The sequence below is a fragment of the Papilio polytes genome, unplaced genomic scaffold, assembly GCF_000836215.1.
Source record: "Papilio polytes unplaced genomic scaffold, Ppol_1.0 DF822845.1, whole genome shotgun sequence".
Taxonomy (NCBI): domain Eukaryota; kingdom Metazoa; phylum Arthropoda; class Insecta; order Lepidoptera; family Papilionidae; genus Papilio; species Papilio polytes.
The window spans coordinates 3112175-3137655 of NW_013526359.1; the positions used below are offsets into that span (position 1 = coordinate 3112175).

Genomic DNA, 25481 nt, shown 5'->3' on the forward strand with positions numbered 1-25481 from the left:
GACATTAAGGATACCGATTTGATAGGGTGACAATCATTTTAATTCAATAGTTACAAACCTAAATTAGTGTCAATCAAAGCAAATTATTGATTGAGATGAATTTTGATAGTGAGCTTTACCATCTTTTACATTTTTGTAAAATTAAAACTGGTGTATAAATGTTAAATAAATATGGGCAGTTTTGAAAAACAGTCAATAGATGGTATAACTATTCATCATACTAATAATAAAAGAGAAAAAAATTGTATTTTCGGATTTTTTATGTATTGAAATAACTTAAAAAAGTACTGGGCCAATTTCAAAAATTCATTCATTACATCATTAAAAAGCTATGTTATCAGTGAGTAACATAAGATATATATTTTATTATTCATTAATGTCACGCAGGAGAAGTCACGAGCAACAGCTAGTAGTTAATAAATGAGTCCAAATATTTTAATTATTATCTACTCTTGCACAAACATACAAAAGCTGCATAATACTATTGAATATGCATTTTATAAATATTGATTACGTTAAAAGTGAACTGATTCACAGCAGAATGAAACTGTTTTAAAAACAGGTTATTGATGTCAACACAACAAACTAGTTTAACATTAATGTTGCAAGAAAACATATCTAGGTTATTATTTTGATAAGATATAAACATTATTTTAGCTAGCCTAGCTAGACTACACTACGAATAAGTATACAAATATATGTGCTTATGCATTTTATTTAGAAAATTATGAGATTAATTTTGTCAATATCTCTTCTATTTGAAGCTTCTGTAGAACAAGGCATATTCTGAAGGTGCCTCTCTGACTAGCGAATTTGACTTTATCTCTTGCAAGACAAAATAGTTGGGTAGCACTTGCAATTCCTGTCCATTTTTGTTTCTTGTGACGACCAACACACCTTTTGCTGGCAACTTATCCCATCAAGATGAGTTGGTGATCATATCTGTTGGGCCTGAACATGTGGGTGAGATACAATACTTTTCACATCTTAAAGGTCTCCAAAGAACAAGGCAAATAGCATTATTTTTGTTTTGTATTCAGATAACATTATAATTACTGTGATTTTTGCATGCTGTCGCCCAGCATATATTGACACTTTTATATAGTCCATGGTTTTAGGAGTCTATTATGATTTTTTTATTCCTAAGTGGCAGATGAGCGCTTGCTCATTGTCCACTTGGACACTCAAATTTAGCAATCACTGCCCAGTCATCTGTTTGATGCAGGGTTGTCCAACTTTAATACATGCTGGTGATGTACATAAAGAAGATATCTCCTCATAGGATGCATCACCTCCTCTGTCAAGTCTAATATTACATATGATTATATAAATGATGTAACCCATACCATAATTAGCAACACACTTGCATTACAGCAGAATACTAATAGTAATGTTTAATAACTGGCCGATCTTTGTATAATGAGTATTGCGATGACTTCATTTCATAGTACAAGGATTACTTCATTGTCTATAATAACAAAATTTGTTCAGTATGAGTAGTGTTGTCAATACTGTAAATGGATAGTCCCAAATTATTATTATTTAATATCTACATGAATAGTGTAATTATTGCCTACATTTTTTGTTTCAGGCACAAAATAGAGTGAAAAAGATATTATTGAAAAAATAAATGTTTTCTTTACTTTAATTACATTATTATTGGAACTATTTTACGAGTCACTTAACTGTTTTTGCTAAAGGGTAGTATATTATTATATACTTAAATTTTTTGCTATGCTTAACTTAGGAAGAATCAATTATAGATATACAAAAATTAAAACAGGATAGGCTGTTCTTCCAAATAATTGGCAACACTATTTTTCACAGTTTTTTCTGCTTAAGTAACTAAGCAATTGTATGTAAATATCTTACATTGAAGGTTGTACAATTGTTTTATTTAACAAAAAAACACAACTTGCATTTACATTGCTTATTATGTAACATTGCAATTTTATACTATTTTCCTATAATTGTTCTAAATCTTAAAAAAATAATTTAGGAAATATTCATCTAGTATGTTAAGTGATTGTTATTTATATCTTAATAGATCAATATTCATCAATATAATAGACCTATAGACAATATAAGGCTATAGACATAACAACTATCATATTTTAAAACTCACATTATTTTCTTCATTTTGACAAGTTGATAACAAATTTCAAGTCGCATTTAAACATTGATATTAAAATGAAAAGCAATATAAATTACTCAGTACACATAAAGGAATACAAAGGCGATTTTTAAAAAAAGTTTTGTGCAGATATATTATTCACAACTAAGAGAATTAAAAAACGTAAAAAGTCAATCACAACATTGAAATTATACATGATAATAAAATTTATATAACAACAAAGTGTAATAATAAATAACTGAAAATTAGCCTTACAATCTGAATCTAAATCCAGTCAAAATCTTAATATGTTTAACATGTGCCTTGAATCATAACCACAGTATGAGTAATGATAATAATCTGAACTGTACAGACTTCTACATTCACTTCAAAATATTTCGAAATTTAACATTCAGGGAGAAATAGAGCATGAACATTTGCAGTCTTCAAGTGCGCTTTACACTGCCTAATATATAAAAGAAGGTTATATTAGAAAAGTGTTCGCGGTTTAGAATCTTTCGTGATGTTCCTATCTTATCAAAATCAACGCAATCTACTGTAATCTTCCGTTATCTTGTACGTTAGCAACTATTCAAGACGGAGGCATTCGTGGCAAAAAAACGCACACCTCGAAGTACTAACTAAAAATAATCTTAGGTCTTACTTACCCGTAGTTTGTTAATTATACACAGAGAAATCCGTAATCCAATATAATAATCACTTTTATCCTATTATTTTAAAGGACACAACAAACATTCATTAATTCAATAGCACATAAAATTTAGTCACAAGAGAATACACAAATACACACAAAATGTTTGAGAATATAATTCAATTCACATGTAACCACAGTGTCGAATGAAACTTGATAATTTTTAACACTAATATTCAGTAACGGTCACTCACATCCATCCCAAGCGACTGACGGCCATCACTAAAAATGTTGCCACTTTTAGAAAGTCACGTTATTTCTATGCTCACGTGTCAGTATTGCCACACACATGTCAAATACAAACGTCAAAATTTAAAAAGTTCTTTTTTTTAACGCAAGAGTTAAACACTGAATCAAATTGAGGGATATCTAATATTGTTATGAAATAGAAATCAATTTATAGTTTCAGCGTTAAATTAATTTTTCTATAGGAAACATTTCTTACCTTCGTAAAATATCGATTTAAAATATCTCTTCACTCCGAATACAGCAGTTTTCCTTCTCAGATTTTTTAGATTTTCTTTTAGATACTAACTGTTCTCGTATTCGCACGATTTCATAGAAACTTTAATTTGTTGTCTACATTCTGTAAGACTTGCATTTGCAAATATCGTCATCAATTAAAAAAAATAAATATAATAGGGTCATTAAAACTGCATCTGGCAATATCAAATTTATTAACAATTCCTTTGTAACTGAACTATCAACCATTTTATTCAAAACTGCAACGTTTATAAAATTCCTATATAAAATGATTAAAAAACGAATTACATTATCATACTCTCGTCATAAACAAGAAATGTAAAAAGTATTGTTAAAAGTAAATACAATAAACCAAAATATGTCGATAAACATAATAGTACAAAATGTTAAACAATTAAATTCTAAGATGTAATAGTTAAGATATTGAATATAATTAGTAAATACGAAGACATTGATATACACGAAGCAAAATGTTTAAATATTATGCAGCCAGTTACATATTTACGTTACAGGCACAATTCAATTATAATAGGGTGAATGTCCATGGCCCATAACATCTGATTACGATATTGCTATCCCTCTTATTCTCTTTGGAAAACAGAGATAGCAATAGTTTTCTTTTTTAAATACACGTTAATACATTTAGACAAAAGGTCTGTACACTTATAATAGTTTCATGACATGTTTTGAGATGATGGGCCTGTCCCACCACTGGCTGATACTCAGATAGCTTAAAAATCAAGTCACTGTCAGATAAGAGAACAAAATCAGATATATCCTTCAAATATTTTACACGTTACGTTATCAGACTATTTACAATTTGGTAGGACAGACCCTTTATATTATAAACGTAAAAATACAACAATATATCAAGTTTCATTTTAACAAATGACGTTTTATTACGCCTATTTCAATTTTATTGTATAGTATAGACAAACTTATCTGAGTGATAAATAAAAAATTTAAAATACCACTTTGAAACGCTATAACATCCATTTCTGTCAGAAATAATAATACAAGAGCCTTATCGGGTCAGACAAGTTTGCCGTACTATATTGTATCTTTTAGACAACTGTAATTTTTATAGATAATTTAAATACAAAATACTATATAATATTAAAAGCTTAGTCATTTTTTTAATATTTACAGCTTGATTATATGATTAATAATATGATAATATAGAAAGCGTTTGGAAGAATACAAGCAGTATATATTATAAATTGAGTTATATACGTTAATATTATTATGTCAAACATATGTATTACAAAATGTTAAATATCATAGTTATTGCTAATCTTTTATGTTTATATAATTTTTTTAAGCCCACCAATGACTTAACAGTTTAGTGTTTGACAAAATTATTGAAGATGTAAGTTAAAAAATGAAAAACATACGAAGTTAAAAAGACAAAATTAATAAATAAATAATAAATAAATGAATAAATCCTGTATTACTTCACTTTAAAAATATATACATTTAATGAGAGCCTTGACTCCTGCACTAGGTTCCCCTGTGCTGCAGGAGCCAATCCCTTTCCCCATTTCTGAAGAGGTTGGGAAGGGGAAGTGGATTTGACGGTGGAGGAGATGCATAGGAAGGGGAATTATCCTCTTTATGTGCGTCTCCTCCTCCGTCGTATAAGGGTAGGCAACGCATCTGCAATTGCGGATGTCTATGGGCAGCGGTCGCTTCGCCATTTTGGCGGATTCTAGTGTCCGCTTGCTCGTTTGCCACCGTATGTTATATATTATAAAAAAAAGAGTTTTAAGAATTAATAAAATTGTTATATGTATAAAAACAGGCACCTCATTTTAATTACAAAAATACAAATATTTCATTTTACATTAGTTAATAAACATTACATAGTTTTCATCGTCTGATCAAATAATAGAGATTCTAGTGAAAACAAACTAATATGATCAAATTAAAATGTCTTCAAAAACTTAGGGCTTGACTAATTCTTGTAAAATGTCGGACAACAATCCAACGTATAAAATATATGATGGAAGTATTGGATTTTGATACTGTATCTGACAGTGACGTCACGTTTCACCTATCTGAGATTATCAGCTAATGGTGGGACAGGCCCTATTTTTTTTATTAGGGAGACACTGAACGGTTTTATACTGAAACAACATTTTAAAATGTAACAGAATCTTAAATGATAAGGTTAAACTCATGCTTAAACTCCAAATAACAATAAAAATGACATCTGTAAGCAGCGTGTACAAAAATAAGATTTTCGTTTCAGTATTCAGCCGAAAATTATTTAAAAACACAATAATTTGAGGATTGTTCAAAACAATAAATAATAAATGCAAACATATGGTATAATGATAACCATTTGATCTAATTCTTCATAAATCTTATAGCACCTTTGATTAAAGGAAAAAAAAATGTACTATTATCAACATTTCATTTGCATGACAAAAATATTCTAGAATCTTCAGCAGTATATTGAATCAAAACATTTAAAAAAGGAATTTAAAAAAAATGCTCTAAAGAAATAAACATATGACGTCCGTTATAAAAAAACGTCAAAGCGTCATATTTAGCCTCTATTTTCAGATTAAGTATTCTTGCCTTTAAATATTTAATTACAATGATAAATAAAAATTTCCATATTATTATAAAACCACATATGTCTTTAAGGCATAAATACATAACTTAATTTAATTTGCGACTTGTTCACTATTTGTTTTTTTTTATATGTCGGACTATTCTATCCGCTTTAACGTGTTAGCAGTGCAGGGCACGCCCGGTGCAATACCACGACCACACAGAAGACAGGCGTGAAGTGGAAGCAATTCCGTGTTTCGTCTGATGTGAGTGTGGTGCCGGAGGCCTAATTTAAGTCCCTTTCTCTTTACCACCCTTTTCTTATGAAAGGATGGGAAGAGGAAGTGGATTTGACGGTGGAGGAGATGCATAGGAAGGGGAAATATCCTCTTTATGTGCGTCTTCTCTTCCCTCTTATAAGGGTAGACAACACATCTGCAATTGCGGATGTCTATGGGCAGCGGTCGCTTCGCCATTTTGGCGGATTCAGGTGGCCGTTTGCTCCTTTGCCACCTTATGTTATAAAAAAAATAATTATTCCATTTCTATTTACTGGTATAAACTGTCAAAGCGAATCAAAATATTAATGGCTCCTACGTAAACTATCGTATCTTGAAAACGCATATTTCGCAAAACTTTCAATAATAAAATTAATTAAATCACATCAAATATAAACTGATACAAATATAATAAACTAGCTGGAGCTCGCGATTGCATCCGCGTGAAATAAAAATAGTAAAAAATATAGCATATGTTACTTGATGCCATAGCTTTTAATGGTGAACGAATTTTTAAAAACTCGAGTAGTTTTTGAGTTATTTCAATACATACAAAAAAACAAATCTTTCCTCTTTATTAGTAAAGACAACTAAAAGGTACAGTTCTTTTTCTAGTGGGGACGTATAGTGAGCTGGTGATGATGAAAGTTGAAATCGCAAAATTATGACTTACAACAGTCTACATAAGAGCCGATATGTTATTCAAATCTAACGCATCTATTTTTTCAATCTGAGTTCGAATTAATGGTAATTAATTTACTATAAGTAATTATTTATCGCGTAAAAATTCTATAGGCAGTTACTATTTCCAAGATCTAAACTTTGTAAACGAAAAATTTTCTGAAATTGATATTTTCTCATATTGAATTAGTCGAATTCAATTGAAATAAGAAATTAAAACAAACATATCTAAACAATTTCACCTTTATAAGGCTGTAATCGTAGACTTATTAATAACAGACAGGTGTAACAAAATAAATCCATAGACAATAAAAGACATTGTCAAGTGACATGTCTATACAATTTCTCATTTCCATTAAATCCGATCGTACAAAATTAACATATATTTTACAATTTCACTTCACTAAATTACTGATGAATATATAAAATATCATAAACATTAGTTTACAAAATTTATCTCTCGAAGAACGTATGTTCTAGCCAGCGTAGGCTGACCCCCGGCGCGGTGCAGCACGTGCGTCGCGGGGGTTCTAACGTCGGTCGCCGCAGCACGCCGTGCAGTCGAGGCACTGCTGCGCGCCGCTGCGGGACCGCTACCTTTTTCCGCGAACACCACTTAATTGCTCCTGAAAAAAGTACACAGATTTCATAATAATTATGGGGTATCTACATAATCTATACGATGTTACTAATGTTACAAAGAGAGAAGATTTGTGTGTTTGGATAATTATATACATTGAAATAACTCAAACACTACGGGACCGATTTCATTAATTGGTTGTTATTATTTTTCACTAACAGTCATACTAATATTATAAATGCGAAAGTTTAGATGCATGGATGTTTGTTAGAGTTTTTTAGCCGAAACGGCTGAACGGATTTCGATGAACTTGGTATAGATGTAGATAGTCTGGAAGAACACATAGGCTACTCACATTTGTTTTTTTTTCAATTCCACGGGGATAGAGTCGCGGGCGAAAGCTAGTAGTTCATAATACGTCCTTCGATTAAAGGCTGATAATAATTAAGTTCTACATCGCCATCTTTCATTTAAATATTTTTAACTAAACTTCCTCTAACTCTAGGGGTTCATTGTTTTTTTTTATAACATAAGGTGGCAAACGACCGCTGCCCATAGACATCCGCAATTGCAGATGTGTTGCCTACCCTTATAAGAGGGAAGAGAAGACGCACATAAAGAGGATATTTCCCCTTTCTATGCATCTCCTCCACCGGCAAATCCACTTCCTCTTCCCAACCTCTCATAAGAAAAGGGTGGTAAAGAGAAAGGGACTTAAATTAGGCCTCCGGGACCACACTCATCAGACGAAACACGGAATTGCTTCCATTTGACGGCTGTCTTCTGTGTGGTCGTGATATTACACCGGGCGTGCCGGCCCTGCAGTGCTGAGATGTTAAAGCAGGCACTACCACTGTCAAATTCAATAGATTGTTATAGAAATCTTACTTTTTACTAAAATAAAAAAATAGATTTTAGTTAGACAGATGTTTGTTAGATATGATCACCAAAAAGATTCAACAGATCACTAAACAATTTGCCTAAGGTGTAGAACATATTCTAGAAGAAAACATAGCCTACCTTTTTTATTTTTTTTTAATTCCACGTAGATATCTTGCAAAGCTAGTATATATTTGAACCAACCTGCAAGCCTCGCACGACGTCCAACAGCTGCTGCTTATCCGCCAGCAAGCCAGCCGCCTCCTGCTGCGCCGCGTGCACGCACTGCTTCAGCACTGACGCCTCCTCCACTTTACTGAAATACAAGCAAAACTATATATTATCCGACTTACAAAAGTATAGACATTTAACTTTTGCTCGCGACTTCGCTCGTGTGAAATTTAAGAAAAATATAAACCATATAACCTAGCACATTATGGTTTTTATCCAAAAAATTTACGCCCTAAGTTTAATGGCGTAAAAATATATAGCCTAAAGTGTGACGTAAGTGTAGGGCTTTTTATTAAAAAAGAATTATTCAAAAATATGCTGTAATTGACATCTTAGGCAAGAAAGAAGTGTGTGTTTACGCTTTACTATAATAGTATAGATGTTACGCGTTGATAACGTAGCGTTTTTATAACTTAAAAAATAACTTTTTTTAATTTTCCCCGGTAGGGGACTGGTGTCCAATCTAGGGTGGCGCCCTGTGTGATGGATCACCAGGCCTTTGCCCCACAGACATATAATGATATATATTTAATGGTGACGGAATTATTGAAATTGGCCCAGTAGTTTAGTTTAGAGTTATTTCAATACATACAAAAATACAATTTTCATTTTATAATATTAGTAGATCTGAATAATGTTTTCAACAGTAACGGATTAAGTACGCCCTGCGCGAATTTCAATGACGCCCTTTTTACCATGCTTGAGGGAGGGGTCAGGTTATACGTGCGCCCTGGGCGGTCGCTCTAGCGCTAACTTTGTTTTGATATTGAGATATGTTATAGACAGGGCAGAGAATTTTTGTATATTTCTTACTAACTAGCTGTTGCTCTCGACTTCGTCCTCATGAAATTAAAAAATAATAAAAAATGTAGATTATGTTACCCACAGATAAATTACATTTCTAACTGTGAAAGAATTTTTGAAAGCGACCCAGTAGTTTTTGAGTTATTTAAATAAATACAAATCTATTGTCTTAATAATATTAGTATAGATATTGTTCGCCCAACAAAATTAATAAAGTATGTATAATATAGTGTAAAAATCTCATATGAAAGTTAAATTAAAAAACTTACGCTCTCAATTCCCTATTATCCTCAGCTATCCTGGCCAATGTGACCAGTCGTTTTCTCAACTCCTCGTTCTCTTTGCTGAGCTGTTCCATCCTGTCGGTGACGTCATCGTGGTGCGTGGGCGTGGCCGGTGACGTCACGGTGGAGGGCGTGGCGAGGGGCGGGCCGAGGTACACCACGCCCGTGCTGTCGCGCGTCACCCGCAACGAGCTCAGGTCTACATCCAGGGGTTGTGGTGGAGGAGAGGATATCGAACGAGTTGGACGGTCTTCTATTAAATGGAGTTTTACGTTTTCTATTAATACCTGTGGAAGAACGTCGTAATGAAATATTGGATTTTCTTGTCAGTTTGCAGTTTATGCTGGAGAGGGGAGGGTAGAAATAATTATTTTTAATTTCAAAGAAGATGCTTATAAGTAATTATTTTAAAGAAAGTGACGCTTGTATTTAATTGTAATTGTATACTTAAATATAGAGAATACTTTGTTTTAGTATATTTGTTACAAATAAACTCAAAAACTATTTGACACATTTCAAAGATTCTTTTACTATTAGAATCCTATATTATCCCAGAGTGACAGACTATATATAATACTTGTTATTGCTCGCGATTTCATCTGCGTGGAATTAAAAAAATAGCCTATGTTACTCACTGATAATGGCACAAGAGTTTAAATCGGTCCAGTAGTTTTTGAGTTATTTCAATACAAAAATACAAATCTTTCCTCTTTATATTAGTATAGATTACAAATTCATGTAAAGTTTACCTCTAACGGCATTGGCGGGGCAATAATCTCATCTTCAACGAACTCTGCGAGCGCCAACGCGGTGGTCATGTTGAGAGCCACGCTCAGATCACGTAATCGAGCCTCCAATAACTCCTCATACAAAGCTAGCCCTACTGATTCACCCTGAAATACAAATATAACTTAAACTAACATATAAAAAATATAGAAAGAGAAGGAAATATAATAAGGACACAGATAATAAAAGTTTCTCTTTTCTGGTATAACAATAAACCAAAACGAATTGTTGTGCAATTTTTTTTTTGGTACACTTATAAAATCACAAAATCTATTTTTTTTTAAATTACTTGTTTTAGTCCCGTATCCCTTCCTATTTTCTTATAAAGAATGGATGGGAAGTAGAAACAGATTAGACAGACGTTGGGACACATAGGAAGGGGATATATCCTCTATCAACGTCCCCTCCATCGGTGAACGTTAGAAAAAAGAATCTTCTTTCGATGTCTATGGGCAACGGTCGCTTCGCTTCAACGAATTTCAGTGGTCGTTCACTCGTTTATCAACTTATACAAAAAAAGGCCGGCAACGCATCTGTAGTTCCTCTGGTGTTGCGGATGCACATGGGCGTCGTTAACCACCTCTGTGTTCCCGCAGCTCATTTGCCCCCTTCTCTTATAAAAAAAAAACTTACTTTTTCATCCATTTGTTTTGGCAGTTCATTTCTAATCAGTCTAAGAGCGACATGCGGAGTGTCTCTCATCTTCAATTCTGTCTCATCTACGACAGGTTCCGTCCAAGCACGAGCTCGCATTGAAAACTTGTTCTATAACATGTTTAGAAACTAATGAAAACATGAACAAAGTAGTTTTTACTACTTTTGTATTGTATATGTTATTAACTATTTTTCGTAACATGCATTTCTACGTAATGTGTTAAATAAATGAAACAATATATAAATTAAAAAAAAACATGATAAATGTTTAAAAAACAATCACACAAAAACTAAAAGTGTAGTAAATTTAGTTTTCTGTATTCATCACCAGCTCACTAGGTGACTAGGCCATAGTCAACCACGCTGGCCCACTGCGGGTTGGTTGACTTCACACATATCTTTGAATATCTACGCCGATATGTGCAGGCATCACGATGTTTTCCTTCACCGTAAGAACGTTAAACTATGTACATATGAAAATCGAAAATCACATTGGTACAGCGGGATTCGAACCCAAGACCTGTAGATTACAAGTCAAGTGCTTAAACCACTGAGCCACCGACACTCTAACTTTTTTCTGTATTGAATTTAAATAATTGTCATTGAAAATGTAAAACAGAGTACATCAAAACGATATACAAACATGTATATTGAAATAAAAAAATGCTATAGAAATAATACGATAAATAAATATTTACAATACTGCAATATTATAAATTTATTTAAATGAATCAGTTATGGTTATGTACAGACTAAAGTACAAGCTTGTAATATACAATTTGAGAGCAAAATCCATAATAAATTGTGTATATTTTAGCAAATAATATGCTTATTAATTATTATTCTATATAATTCGTATAGGAGATTTAAAAATAATTTCGTTTAATTTGAGCATGACTGTACTTTGTAAATATGTATAAATGTAAAAAACTGAAGAAAAAAAACGATTTTGAAGCCACCCAGTGTTGTGTGCTAAATATTATCTAAGCAATAAAGAAAATGTTTCCATCCTCATATATTTAAGTATTTCATACTAATACTTCAATATTATTAAATAATATTGAAGACTGTCAGACAGATCGCGACGGCTCCAACGTAAACTATGATAAGTCTGAAACGCAAATTTTTCAAGACAAAACATTATACAACAACACAATAAATTTCTACGCGTTAATCATGAAAATACTATAAACAACCGAAATCTACTATATTACAATCATTGTTCAAATTTACACAAAAAGTAACATTTAAATCTCTTGTCTTACGATAGTGTACATAGGAGCCGGATTGGTAAAATTCTTCCTATGTTCAATATTTCTGTCTCTCACGAGCCCATTTAGAGTGAGAAGGAATGATCATGTTTTCTCATTTATCCATTTATTTAATAAGAATAAATACAACATTCAACAAAAAATATATGGATGTTACTTTTTTTATTATTTTTACTCTACATTACCGATCTTGCATTAAACATTATTTTTTCAAGATTAGGATTTACGTATTCAAGGGTTAAAGAATCTTTTAATGAGAGGGAAACATTTTCCGTCTCAGTCATCCACAGACAAACCCCCTTGGCTAGGACACAAACCGCTACAAACTATCGCAGTCAACTAAAAGCGGTCCAACAACCGCTAATGTACCTTGAGCCGTATCTATGGTCGCGAGCCGAGCCGGGAGTTGCCAGAGAAAAAAAACACATAGACAACAGAGTTAAGAAAAAAAACGGATGCACCATTTTATTATTTATAATTAAAAATAGAATTCGACTGCAGTGATGTATTAATACATATTGTTTGGATTTTGTGTGAGAAAGAGATAGCAATAGTATTAATACAAGTGCAGTTTAATTACAATGGGATGTGATATGAACACATACATGCAAAATATCGTCATATCTATAATTAGTGAGCGCTCGCGATAAAGTCGAGAAACTTAAAAAAAAGTTTCCTATAACATTCTCGTGTAAATAAGCTACTTTTCTGTCGAAGTTCCGATAAAATCGATTAAGCCGTTCCGGAGATAATACGGAACAAACGCGGCTTTAAAAAAATAGTTTTCGTTATCAGCAACATTATATTCGCAGACAGATTCAAGACGTTAAAAAAATCTGTGTAAAAAACTTAGTTTTTTTTAATAATTAAAGTAACAAAAACTTCAGATATGACGATATTATAGATAAAATTATAATGAAGATGACTAGATAGGAAAGAATTAAAAAAATACGTTTTGATTTCGAACATGCTGGGATAATCAATTAAAAAATAAAAAAACATCAAATTTTTTGACAAAAATGTGTTATTTAACGTAAGTGTTGACGAAGAAAAATATGTAAAAAACATATATTCAGGTTATTAAAAATGTTCTTAAAATAGAAATTACAATGTGTTGAGATAAAAAAAAATTGAATTCAAGAAAACGTATGGAGGTAAATGTTTAAGACTTGACGTAATCAAGTCATATTTGCATTATCCTTGATAAAGTTAATGTCAAATGAGTCTTATTTCATAGAAGTTAGAGTACATTTTAGAATGTAGGTGTGAAACTTGTATAAGAGATTTGAGTTGAAGTAAAATGAGTCTTATGTATATGACATTAGAGTGTATTTTAACATGTCATACCTGGAACTCATCCCACGGTATTGCCGCGCATTCGTCAGTAGTGAGGTCGTCAGCGGCGAGACGCAAACAAGATTTACCGTTTGCACTTTGTTGCACTAAATGGATATTATTCAGACGCCACGTGCACGTTGATATCTATAAAAAAAATTGAAATATATACTTATACTAGCTGTTCGCGTTATTGTTTGCATTTGTCAAATTCTCAATTACAAATGTCAAAATACCAATTACCTTACTATGGCAATATGGCTTTCTTGATGCTGGCAGCAACTTATGGTCTCTTTCCCATATTAGGGTTTTTATCCCCTAAGTTTAATGGCGTGAAAATATATAGCCTAAAGCGTGAGGTAAGTGTAGGGCTTTTTATTAGTAAAAGAATTATCCAAAAATATGCTGTAATTGCTGACATCTTAGGCAACAAAGAAGTATGTGTTTACGGTCTATTATGATAGTATAGATTGATGTTAGCCTATACCTACGTCAGCGTGAAATAAAATAATTTAATAACTAGTATGTGTTCTTTTAGATAATGTTTTACATCTGTAACAATTTTTTTTGACAGAGATTGAATTATTTCCCCTTCAGAAAGCTTACTGAGCAACATAGACTATATTTATTACTAGTTTTTTAAATCCGCAAGGACGAAGTCATTTATATAGAAAACAAAGAGCAACACTTCTCAAACATTCTTAAAATAAACACACGTATAAAAGTAAAATTGTTACAAAGTAAACAAAGCATGAGAAAATAGAAAAAACACTCAATTTTTCTGAATCTAAATGGTCTTGAGAGAAAGAGACGCAAACATTGAATAATTTACTAAAATATGAACTGGAAGTATGCTGTGATATTTCTATGAATTTAGTTGAATGTGTAAAGTTGGGAACTGACCAGGTCTCGCCTCCTGCAGGAGCTGGCGAGGGAGTGGTCGCTGGGGGAGGAGGAGCGCTCCACCACCTCGGCCGCCACCTCCACGCCGCTCGACATGCGCCCCTGCTCGAACTCCCTGACAAGTTACACATTTTATAATAACACAGTGTTTATTTCATTTTTATAGACCTCGTATAAAAAATCCTAAATGTCTACTATCGAAATGGCGGATGTCAAAACAAGAACTACTAAAAGTAGTATTTAGAGTAAATAAAAAAAGACTAACTTTCGCCCTAGACTCCGTCCGCGTGGAATTTAAAAAAAAAGTAGACTATGTGTTCTTCCAGACTATACTCCACATCTATGCTAAATTTCATCGAGATCCGTTCAGCAGGTTAGGCTACAAACTTTAACAAACATCCATCTAAACTTTCACTTTTATAATATTAGTAAGATTTAGAAGAAATATATCAACAAATACTAAAGCAAATTATTTAAAAGTGGCATTAACAAAGGTATAATTACAGCATAACGGCTTCAACCACCATCTTTATTTTATCACTCAAGTAAATTAATTCCATGTTAATCCGCAAAATGGCAAGTTACTGACATTTTTTAAGTTTCTTTTAATCACCAAAGTGTCGAAAATCAAGTGGTGATGGCATATAGAGGCAGAGTGGATGGTGTGTGGTGAGGGGTGAAGGGTGTGAGGATTGAAGGTATACCTGAAGGCGACATCAGCATCATCAGGCGACTCCGCGGCCAGCCCCACCAGCACGTACCGCTCGCTGTCGGAGCTGGCGGTGGACGCGGCGTCGCTGCGGGAGTCGTCCCGCCCCAGCGCGTCCAGTGACGTCACTAGTGACGTCAGACCGCGACGCATTGACGAGAAACCTAAGTCAACAATACAGAAGATAAATTTTATTTCTAAATATATAATAGTAAAGCTTACTAGTAAAACACACGCTTCTTTGTTGCCTAAAATGTCAGCAATTACACCATATTTTTGAATATTTTTTTTTAATAAAAAGCCCTACGTTTAGTCACGCTTTAAGCTATACATTTTCACGCTGTTATACTTAGGGGATAAATAAAAACCCTAATGTGGGAAAGGAACCATAAAATATAAGCTGCCAACATCAAGGAAGTAAGTTTGCAATAGTTTGTCATCATGTCATGTCATTTTGACATTTGCTATAGATAATTTGACAAATGTAAACAAAAAAAGGAAATTTTCATAGTTTCATGCGGATGAAGCCGCACGGGCACACCTAGTATGTAGATAAATACAGCATAAATAATTAGGATATTTGATTCTAACCTCCAAAGGTGATCCCTGGACTGGGTGGTACCTCCTCAGCTGGCAGAGGCTGCGCGCTGCAGATCTCTATAGGGGCGGGCAGAGACAAAACAGCACTGTCACGGTCTTGCATAGAGGGCGCCATTGTCGACTCTGAACCTAAACGTAATAAATCTATGATTTTCACAGAATATAATAAATATTACAAAGAGAAAAGATTCGTATTTTTTTATGTATTGAATAACTCAAAAACTACTGGGTCGATTTTAAAAAGTCATTTTCTGTGAGTAACAAGGCACATTTTTTTTATTACACACAGGCAAAGTGGCGAGCAACAGCTAGTCTTAATTATATCAAATGACATTGACAGCTGTTAGGGACGGAACGCTATGCCGCTGCTCTAGTGTTGCGCCAATTTTCTTAACACTAGTTAGAAAAATGACAATTTACCCATTTTAAGGTCTTGCAGACTAGAAGAATCTAAAGGCACGCTGTCGAGGTCCCTGGAAGACTCCTGTCCGGGGCAGTTGGAGGGCAGCACTAGCGTTAACTCTACCGCTGGCACCACGATGCCAACCACTATTGACCTACGAAATAAACACTAAATAAATCATTGTTAAAAAATGACCCCTTTTCTTAAAAGGAAAGGATGGGAAGGGAAAATGGGTTTGACAGCGGAGGAAACGCTTAGGATGGGGAAATATCCTCTTTATGTGCGTCTTATCATTCGTCCACTAAGGGTAGGCAACGCATTTACAATTGCGGATATATGGGCAGCGGTCACTTCGCCATTTTGGCGGATACAAGTGGTCTTTTACTCGTTTGTCACCTTATATTATAAAAAAAGCCATCATCTAGTTCCTCACCCATCATCTCCTTCAGGCTGCCGTGCAGCATCATGCGCGAGCCAGGCCATCATCTCGGAGACGCGCTCCAGCGTGCGTAGCAGGAACAGCAGCTGGTAGTGGTTGAGCTGCAGCCCCGCCAGCCCGCACGTGCGCCCTATCACCCAGATGCGGGAGAAACCCTCCTCGAAATACACCTGAAAAAACAATGATAACAAGAATTTTGGATGGATGGATGTTTGTAGCCTAATCTGCTGAACGGATCTCGATGATTGTCATAGATGCAGAGGATAGTCTAAAAGAACAAATAGGCTACTTTTTATGTCGTAAATAGTTAGGATTCCAGATGGTACACTGATTTAGTACTAATATGACAAAATGTAGACTTCTTTATTACTTAAGATGTCAGCAATCACACCATACTATTTAAATAGTGTTTTTTTAATAAAAAGTTTTACACTTACGAGTATATAGGATATACATTTACACGCTATTAACGCTACTAACGCTATTAACATACAAGATCTACAAGCCTATAGTAGTATAAGTGACAGGTTGCCATGGTTACTCATAAATATTCGTTGTTAATAATGCAATTGAATTTTGACATTTACAATGCAGAATGTTAACAATAAAATGCATATAGTAATTCTGATGAGGTGGGAACAGCTTGTTACAATAAGTGGGCGTTACCCATGCGGTGAGGGGCGTGGCGTCGAGCAGCGGCGCGGGCTTGTAGTTGGTGGCGCGCGCGCCGCACAGCTCCGCCCACAGCGGCTCCACGCGCGCGCACCACACCGCGCGGCTCTCGCGCCATACCAGCTCCGGCGTGGTCGCGCTGCCGCGGTCTATGTCGTCCAGGTCTAAACACATACAATATATATCTTACTAATATTATAAATGCGAAAGTTTAGATGGATGGATGTTTTTTTGTAGCCTAAACGACTGAATGGATCTCGATGAAATTTGACATAGACGTAGAGGATAGTTTGGAAGAACACATAGACTACTCGCTTTTGTTTTTTTTTTTAATATCATGCAGACGGAGTCGCGGACGAAAGCTAGTATTGAAAAAATTCAAAAACTACTGGGCCAATTTCAAAAATTCACCATTAAAAGCTACATTATCAGTGAATAACATAATAATCTCTTACTATCATTATAATTGCGAAAATAGATGGAGGTTTGTAAGAGTTTGTAGCCTAAACTGCTGAACGTATAGATGAAATTAGGCATAGATGAAAGAACTCAGTACTTTTTGCTTTTTTTAATTCAACACGGACGAAGTCGTGAGCGACAGCATTTTTTTAAAAGCAGAACATTGTGTAAGAACAGATACTTAACATTTTTAAGTCAGGTGAAATGTTAGTATGCAATTAAAAACCTATATTAATGAAATATAACATACTATCAGCGTGCAGCAGGAACTGTTCATGCACGGGGTCGAGGTCCCCCGACGCGCAGGGGAACTGCCCCGCGCGCGGCGCCGCTCCCCGCACGCTGGATATTATAGACGCGAGGTCTGCGCGAGTACCCGCCGTGTCTGGAAGTTACATGTACAGCCAGCTGTAGACATATGTATTTACAAAACATCACAAATATACGCGTTTCTTATATTATAAGATGACATACGAGCAAACGGCCACCTGAAACCCCCAAAATAGCGAAGGGACCACTACCCATAGACATTCGCGATAGCGGAGGCGTTGCCTACCTTTAATCGACGGAAGAGGAAATATCCTCTTTATGTGCGTCTCCTCCACCGTCAAATCCATATTCCCTTTCCATCCTATTCTTATGAGAAAAAGGATGGAAAGGAAAAGGGACTAAAATTGAATCTACTAAAAGGTTGTTTCATTCGACAATAAAATAATTTCTGGCTAGTATATACTAATAACTTACTAGATCTAGGCGATTCCCTAACATTAGTGAATGTGGCGCGCGCGGTGCAAATGTGCAGCTCCTTGGGGCGGTCCCTCTGCTGAGATACATGCTCAGGCCCCGCCTCCAGCACTAACTGGAACAAAATCTCTATATTACATTCATATATAATTTACCTGCAACTCTGTATGCAAAGAATAAATAAAAAAAGTAACTAGCCTATGTGTTTTTCATATGTACCAAATTTGATCGAAATCGATTCAGCTGTTAAGGCTACAAATTCTAACAAACATCCATCAATCTAAACTTTCGCATTTATAATATTAGTATGAAATATGAAAATTCACCTCCAAACCTGCATGCGACGGATTTGAAAAAAAAAACAAAAGTAACTAGCCTATGTGTCCTTCCAGACTATGCTCTACATTTATATCAAATTTCATTGAGATCCGTTTAGCAACTTAGGCTACAAATTACAACATCCATCTAAACTTTCGCGTTTATATCAGAAAGTAGATCATAGAGGACAGGACCTGGAGGACCAAACCACGTGTTATATCATGAACCCTTAATTCAACGGAGTTTTGTAGCAAAAATGTTACCAACACTAAATTCAAAATATCACGTATTTTTAACTAAACCAGTTCCGTAGATTTTTTAAATTAGTTCATCACACTAAGGGTTAAGATACGAAAAGACCAAAGTATTACTAACCTTAGGCATAATAGCCTCGGTGCGTACATCAATGTAACTGGCTTGGTCATCCGCAGCCGAAGCCAGCGCACGTGCCACGTGCGGTAGGAACGCGGACAGCCACACCACGCTGGCCACGTCCACTGACACGCGGACTGGACTCAACTGCACGTATAACTTCGGAGATGGCACTGGAAAGAGAAATTATAAAATATTTGTGTCCGACTCGAAGGACCAACTTTTTTTTTGAACAATTTGTACTCATGGCCGAATACTGAAACATTTTTTTAGATTTACTTTGCAATCAGCCTTTAAAACATTAAGCAAATGTGAGGATTGATTAATTTTTGAGAACATTTTCTTCGTCAAGAAACTTCGTAGCAGACCCCAACGGATCTTTTAAATCTGACTGGACCATTTAAATCATACAAATATTGTAAATGCGAAATTTTAGATGGATGTATGTTTGTTAGAGTTTGTAGCCTAAACTGCTGAGCGGATTTCGATGAAATTTGGCATAGATGTGGAGGACAGTCTGGAAGAACACATAGGACATATGCACTTGTTTTTTTTAATTCCGCGAGGATGAAGTCGCGGTCAAAAGCTAATATATCATATAAAAAGTCTTAAATTACAAGACCACGCATCTCCAAATTAATATATTAATTTGACATTTGACAGATTATAAGTCCAATGCGAAGTATTTAAGAATAATTTCAACATTCACTTAGTGGAAACTTGGTAAGAGATAATAGTTCGGGATTTCAATAACAAAACAACTAATTTCTAAGCTTTTACACCAAAATGAATAAAAATCGACAAGGTATGGATATCTAACCCTACCAGGGAAGCATACATCGCCAGGGTAATAGAAGAAGGTGAGCTCTGCGTGCAGCAGCCCCGCGTCCCCGGGCAGCGTCGCCTTCTCCGCGCTCACCAGCGGCCGCGCCGGCTCGCGGGACTTCGACCCTGTTGATACCTTCAAAACAGTTCAAATAAACAATAATGACGTCACAGTACATAATAAACAATGACGTTACAGTACATACGAAAAACAAAATAATAATCTTCGCACGAATGGGCCGGCTCGCCCGGTGTAACACCATGATCACACAGAAGACAGGCGTGAAGTGGGAGCAATTCCGCTTAAAGTCTGATGAATGTGGTGCCGGAGGCGTAATTTTAGTCCCTGTCTCTTTCGACCCTTAAGAGGAAAGAGTGGATTTGACGGTGGAGGACACGCATAGGAAGGGAAAATGTCATCTTTTTATGCGTCTCCTCCTCCGTCAATGAAGGGTAGGAAAGGCTGCAATTGCGGATGTTTATGGGCAGCGATGGCTTTCCATTTCGGTGGATCAAGGTGGCCGCTTGCTTGTTTGCCACTAAAATGACGTCACAGTACATATGAAAAACAAAATAAGGTTTTCATAAAATTACACGCCTATACCACGTAAGTTGCATAATGGATGTGATTACGTCAGAGTACAATCGGGGAAACTGACGGTGTTCTTTAACAGCCAAAATTTGATACAAGTCGCGGAAAAAATTCAATACAAATCAGCTTATAAATGTGTCTACGAAAAAAATTAGTTAGGGATACATGACCAGTTCTTATATAATCCCTTCGGTTGCACTTACTGCTATCTAATTAGAGGTGAATTTGTCTCGTTGCAATGAACATTTTGCCTAAAGTGGAACACCGCGAATTTCCGCGACTGTACTTACATATAAAAACACTAAAGTTTAAATTGTAAGGATTCGAAATTCCAATAGATTAATAATTTGATATTAGATATTACCTTATTTACAGTAAAATCGTCTATCCTAAGCACGAGGCAGGTCGTCATCAACTTGCTGAGTTGCTGCAGTATTCTTGTACGTGTCGGGGAAGCTGGAATATTTCAATATGAAATTAATATTTTTTTATATGAACATAGTTGGTTTTTTAGACACATTTAGGCTTTAGTCCTAGAATTAAAAAACAATAGTATTTTTTTTTATAACATAAGGTGGCAAACGAGCAAGCGGCCACCTGAATCCGCCAAAATGGCGAAGCGACCGCTGCCCATAGACATCCACAATTGCAGATGCGTTGCCTACCCTTATCCGACGGAGGAGGAGACGCACATAAAGAGGACATTTACCCTTCCTATGCATCCCCTCCACTGACAAATCCACTTCCCCTTCTCATTCTCTCCTTATGAGAAAAGGGTGGTAAGGAATAAGGGACTTAAATTATGCCTCCGGCACCACACTCATCAGACGAAACACGGAATTACTTCCACTTCACGCCTGTCTTCTGTGTGGTCGTGGTATTACACCGGGCGTGCCGGCCCTGCAGTGCTGAGATGTTAAACGGGCACTACAACTGCAAAATTTATTTTGCCACTGCTAAATTAAATATTTGTCCTTTCAGACTATGTTCTACATCTATACAAAATTTTAGCGAAATCTATTCAGCCGTTTCTAAGATACCGTGTAACATCCATCCATCTTAACTTTCGCATTTCATATAAAGTAAGATTACCAAGATATAACGAAATTTCGATATTCATGCGATATAAATTATACGTACGTTAAAACCATTTATACTAATATTATAACGAGGAAAACTTTGTTTTTTTGTATGTATACAATGAACTCACTTCGGGACCGATTTAAAAAAAAACCTTTCACCATCAAATACATTATTGGTGGGTATGTTGGCTAAGTTTCTTTTATTATTTCATACGGAGTCACATAACAGATAGCTATTTTTTTATAGAGGGAAAAATGCTTTACAGCACCATCAGACATGGGAGCTACATGCCTGGTGTGTCAGACTCAGGCTCATTAGTATTCACCTAACCTAACATGAGTCCCGTTACCGACTAAACAACCCTCTCTATACACAACAGAGAGCTATATGATAATTAATGTATGTATGTATGTATATATATATGTATGTATGTATGTATGTATGTATTTACCTTGTGAAGTAGCATTATTGGACGGAGTATTGGCAGTGGGCGAGGCCGCAGTCGCCTTGTGGTTGACGCCGTTAGACACGGCCGCTTCTGCCTTCTCTTCACTTTGCTGCAATTCAACATTTATTTATATTTATTAATTCCATAAAAAAAATAATTACAAAACGTAAAAAATATACATTGTGGTGTTAGTATTTTTAAACAAATAATATAATTGTAACTAGTGATATTAATTTAAACACTCCACTAGAGATCCCGTCAGAAATGCGCGCGAAACATCAATCGTTCTAATGACATTGACAGCTGTCAGCTAGGGATGTGACGTTTATACCGATAATCTAGTGTTGCGCCACTTCTACAGCACGGTACTAATTTTCTTCTTAAAAGAATGGATCTTGGAAGGATAGATAATATTTAGTAAGATTAAAAATTTAGTGTTGGTAAATTTACATAAAAAAAATCATTTAATTTTACTTTCATAATTTATAACTTTTAAAAACTACAAAATTTAACATATTCCCGACTTAAGTATTAGAAGGTAGATTAAGCATAAAATAATAATAATAGTCTACAATGATAAATGAAATAAAACGTGGTTGTGTTGCCATAGTAAAAATCTGCTAGTAATAGACAAAAGATGCAAACAAAAATATACCTTATTACTTGGTGTTAAGGGTCTAGGGTCTAATGTGTCCAGCAATGTCGTGCAGAAAGTCGACAAAGCCTGTGATAGCCACTGGCTGTGTGGTGTTGCTGCTTCCCTGAAACATGCCAACATTTACATGCATTAGAGTCATTTTACACAGAAATAATTCCAAAAGCATACTAAGAGTGGGTTTAGCAAATATTATATGTGTACAAGTGCATCTTATCGGAATAAATATTTTTTTACAAGCAACACTGTTGATTTAATGTCATTTTAAATTAGACAGTGAATATAAATGAATCTATGTCAAAAATGAGTAGCAAAGCATAGTTAAGGCTTTTTGTCTTCTTTAACTTCCTAAATCTCTAAATGGCTTTGAAAATACAATTTTTCCTTTGTCCAGACTTAAAAGCGCTTGTTGATGTTACAACAAATTCTATCATTTATTAAATTCGTATTCTACTACTGTCAGTGCTAAAATGGCGAAAATCGAACAGACACAAAAATACTCATATCTGGTCCATTTAGTCATTGGGTTACTAATGTTTTTAAGGTAACTGAAATTAAATAATAATCTTCCGTATAGCCATCTCAACGTGTACAAAACGTTCAAACAACTAAGGGCCTGTCCCACCTAATTGTATATTGTCTTATAATCCAACGTATAAAATACTAGCTGTTGCTCGCGATTTCGCCCGCATGAAATTAAAAAAATATCCTATGTTACTCACAGATAAATTACCTTTCTGACGGTGAAAAAATTTTAAAAATCGACCCAGTAAACTTAAAAAAAAACTTAAAAAGTTTTTGAGTTATTTCAATACATACAAAAATACAAATATTAGTGTAAATGTGATGGAATTATCAGATTTTGTTTCCCTATCTGACAGTGACGTAATTTTTAAGTTATTTGAGCCTCTATCATCCAGTGGTAGGACAGGCCCTAAATCTTTTTGGATAGTATACCGCCAGTTTCCCTGATTGTACTTCTGTATGTATATCTCAAATATGTATATTTACCTATATCCCCTCCAATGTCTCCTATCATCAGATGCCTTATGGTACGGGAAGAGGTCCGCCTGCATGCTGACCAGCGTCACCTGCAGCGCACCACCCTTCGCCAGCGACGGCATCTCTGAACGACCCACTAGACCAAAAAAATCAAGTATCCGTCTTTTTTCATAATACTTCCATATCTATCTGTCATCTTCAACAATGGCTACAAGGCAGGTAGAGGAAGACCGAAGAAAGTATAAATGGATTGTGTGAAAGAGGATATGCTTAAGATAGGAGTGGATTCAGATATGACGGCTGATAGAGATGTATGGATCAGCACATACTGTGCCGACCTTCCCTAAGGGATAAGGGCAAGTTAATGATGATGATCATCTATCATCATCACCAGCTCACTATACATCCCCACCGAGGGGCTCGGAGCCTACCCAAAGTAAGGGTGACTAGGCGATTGTCACCCTAGACTATGTTACCGTTCGTTACGAAAACGGAAAAAATCTTGCAATCTAACTGGTTAGGTAAATTTAGTTCAGTAAACAGAACAAGCCTTTATTTTCACGCTATTTTTAAGGATAAATCGTAATGCGGAGAAGGGGAAAAAACTGAAATACTGCAGGAACAAAAAAAGGTTACCATGGTTACTCAAACAATTCTCAGCCAATGGCAAGATTCTTCTATATCATTTATGCATTTGATTTTGAAATTTCAATTGAATATTATATGATAGTAAACAATAAAATACAGATTAAATAATGTCAAGCGAATATACACAAGTCTATATACATGGGAAAAGCTAGTTTAAAATAAACACAAAGAATCACGTCATAAAATGTGTTTAACGAAACCATTAGTTAGGAATAAACGGGATTTTTTAACAATCATTCAACTACAAGATATTTTCAATGAACAGTAGTAAGTATTTTAAAAAACAGTTAGTTTTGAATGTGACTCACATCCAGGGTCATCACAAAGGTGCAGGTCTATCCTGGGCGCCAGCAGGTGGTAGGAGGTCTCGCGCACGTCGTGCTTGGCGAACATGCGCGCCAGCAAGTCGCGCTCGCCGCTACTGGCATGACTTGGTAACTGCTCGCGGGGCTCCTCGATCTGAAACAGTTTTGAAATCTCACTAATATTATAAATGCGAAAGTTTGGATGCATGGATGTTTGTAGCCTAAACGGCTGAACCGATTTCTAAGTAAAAAAACATACAGACGAATTGGGCTTCTTTTGGGCAGTCGGTCAAAATATCAAACGGTTTTTTTTTTCATCAAGTGGCAAACGAGCAAGCGGCCACCTGAATCCACCGAAATGGAAAGCGACCGCTGCCCATAGACATCCGCAATTGCAGATGAGTTGCCTACCATTAATCAACGCCATCAAACAACGGAGACGCATATAAAAAGGATATTTCCCCTTCCTATGCGTCTTCTCCACCGTCAGATCCATTTATCCTTCCCATCCTTACCTCTTACGAGAAGGGTAGAAAGGGAAATGAACTAAATTTAGGCCTCCGGCACCACACTCATCAGACTGTACGCGGAATTGCTTCCACTTCACGCCTGTCTTCTGTGTGGTTGTGGTATTGTTGTGGGCGAGCCGGCCCA

General features: G+C 35.3%; 2 protein-coding genes across 2 annotated transcripts in view; both read right to left on the minus strand.

The window, feature by feature from the left end:
- The window catches only part of LOC106105489 (protein kinase C and casein kinase substrate in neurons protein 1), a 73455-nt gene extending 70392 nt beyond the window's left edge, over positions 1–3063 (minus strand). Inside the window, exon 1 of the mRNA XM_013285832.1 lies at positions 2782–3063. The gene's annotated coding sequence lies outside the window, so the exon portion shown is untranslated. The remainder of the gene's footprint in view (positions 1–2781) is intronic.
- A 3657-nt stretch (positions 3064–6720) lies between these two features.
- LOC106105330 (UHRF1-binding protein 1-like) overlaps positions 6721–25481 on the minus strand; it is a 29945-nt gene continuing 11184 nt past the window's right edge. Inside the window, exons 8-28 of the mRNA XM_013285621.1 lie at positions 24831–25020; positions 23884–24010; positions 22873–22978; positions 22221–22326; positions 21051–21142; positions 20095–20230; positions 19273–19442; positions 18580–18694; positions 18086–18220; positions 17371–17540; positions 16699–16874; positions 16283–16419; positions 15854–15991; positions 15258–15426; positions 14554–14668; positions 13663–13797; positions 11024–11155; positions 10354–10497; positions 9590–9891; positions 8490–8601; positions 6721–7452 (exon numbers count right to left, since the gene is read on the minus strand). Coding sequence (XP_013141075.1) covers positions 7420–7452; positions 8490–8601; positions 9590–9891; positions 10354–10497; positions 11024–11155; positions 13663–13797; positions 14554–14668; positions 15258–15426; positions 15854–15991; positions 16283–16419; positions 16699–16874; positions 17371–17540; positions 18086–18220; positions 18580–18694; positions 19273–19442; positions 20095–20230; positions 21051–21142; positions 22221–22326; positions 22873–22978; positions 23884–24010; positions 24831–25020 — 2940 coding nt within the window. The 3' untranslated portion in view covers positions 6721–7419. The remainder of the gene's footprint in view (positions 7453–8489; positions 8602–9589; positions 9892–10353; positions 10498–11023; positions 11156–13662; positions 13798–14553; positions 14669–15257; positions 15427–15853; positions 15992–16282; positions 16420–16698; positions 16875–17370; positions 17541–18085; positions 18221–18579; positions 18695–19272; positions 19443–20094; positions 20231–21050; positions 21143–22220; positions 22327–22872; positions 22979–23883; positions 24011–24830; positions 25021–25481) is intronic.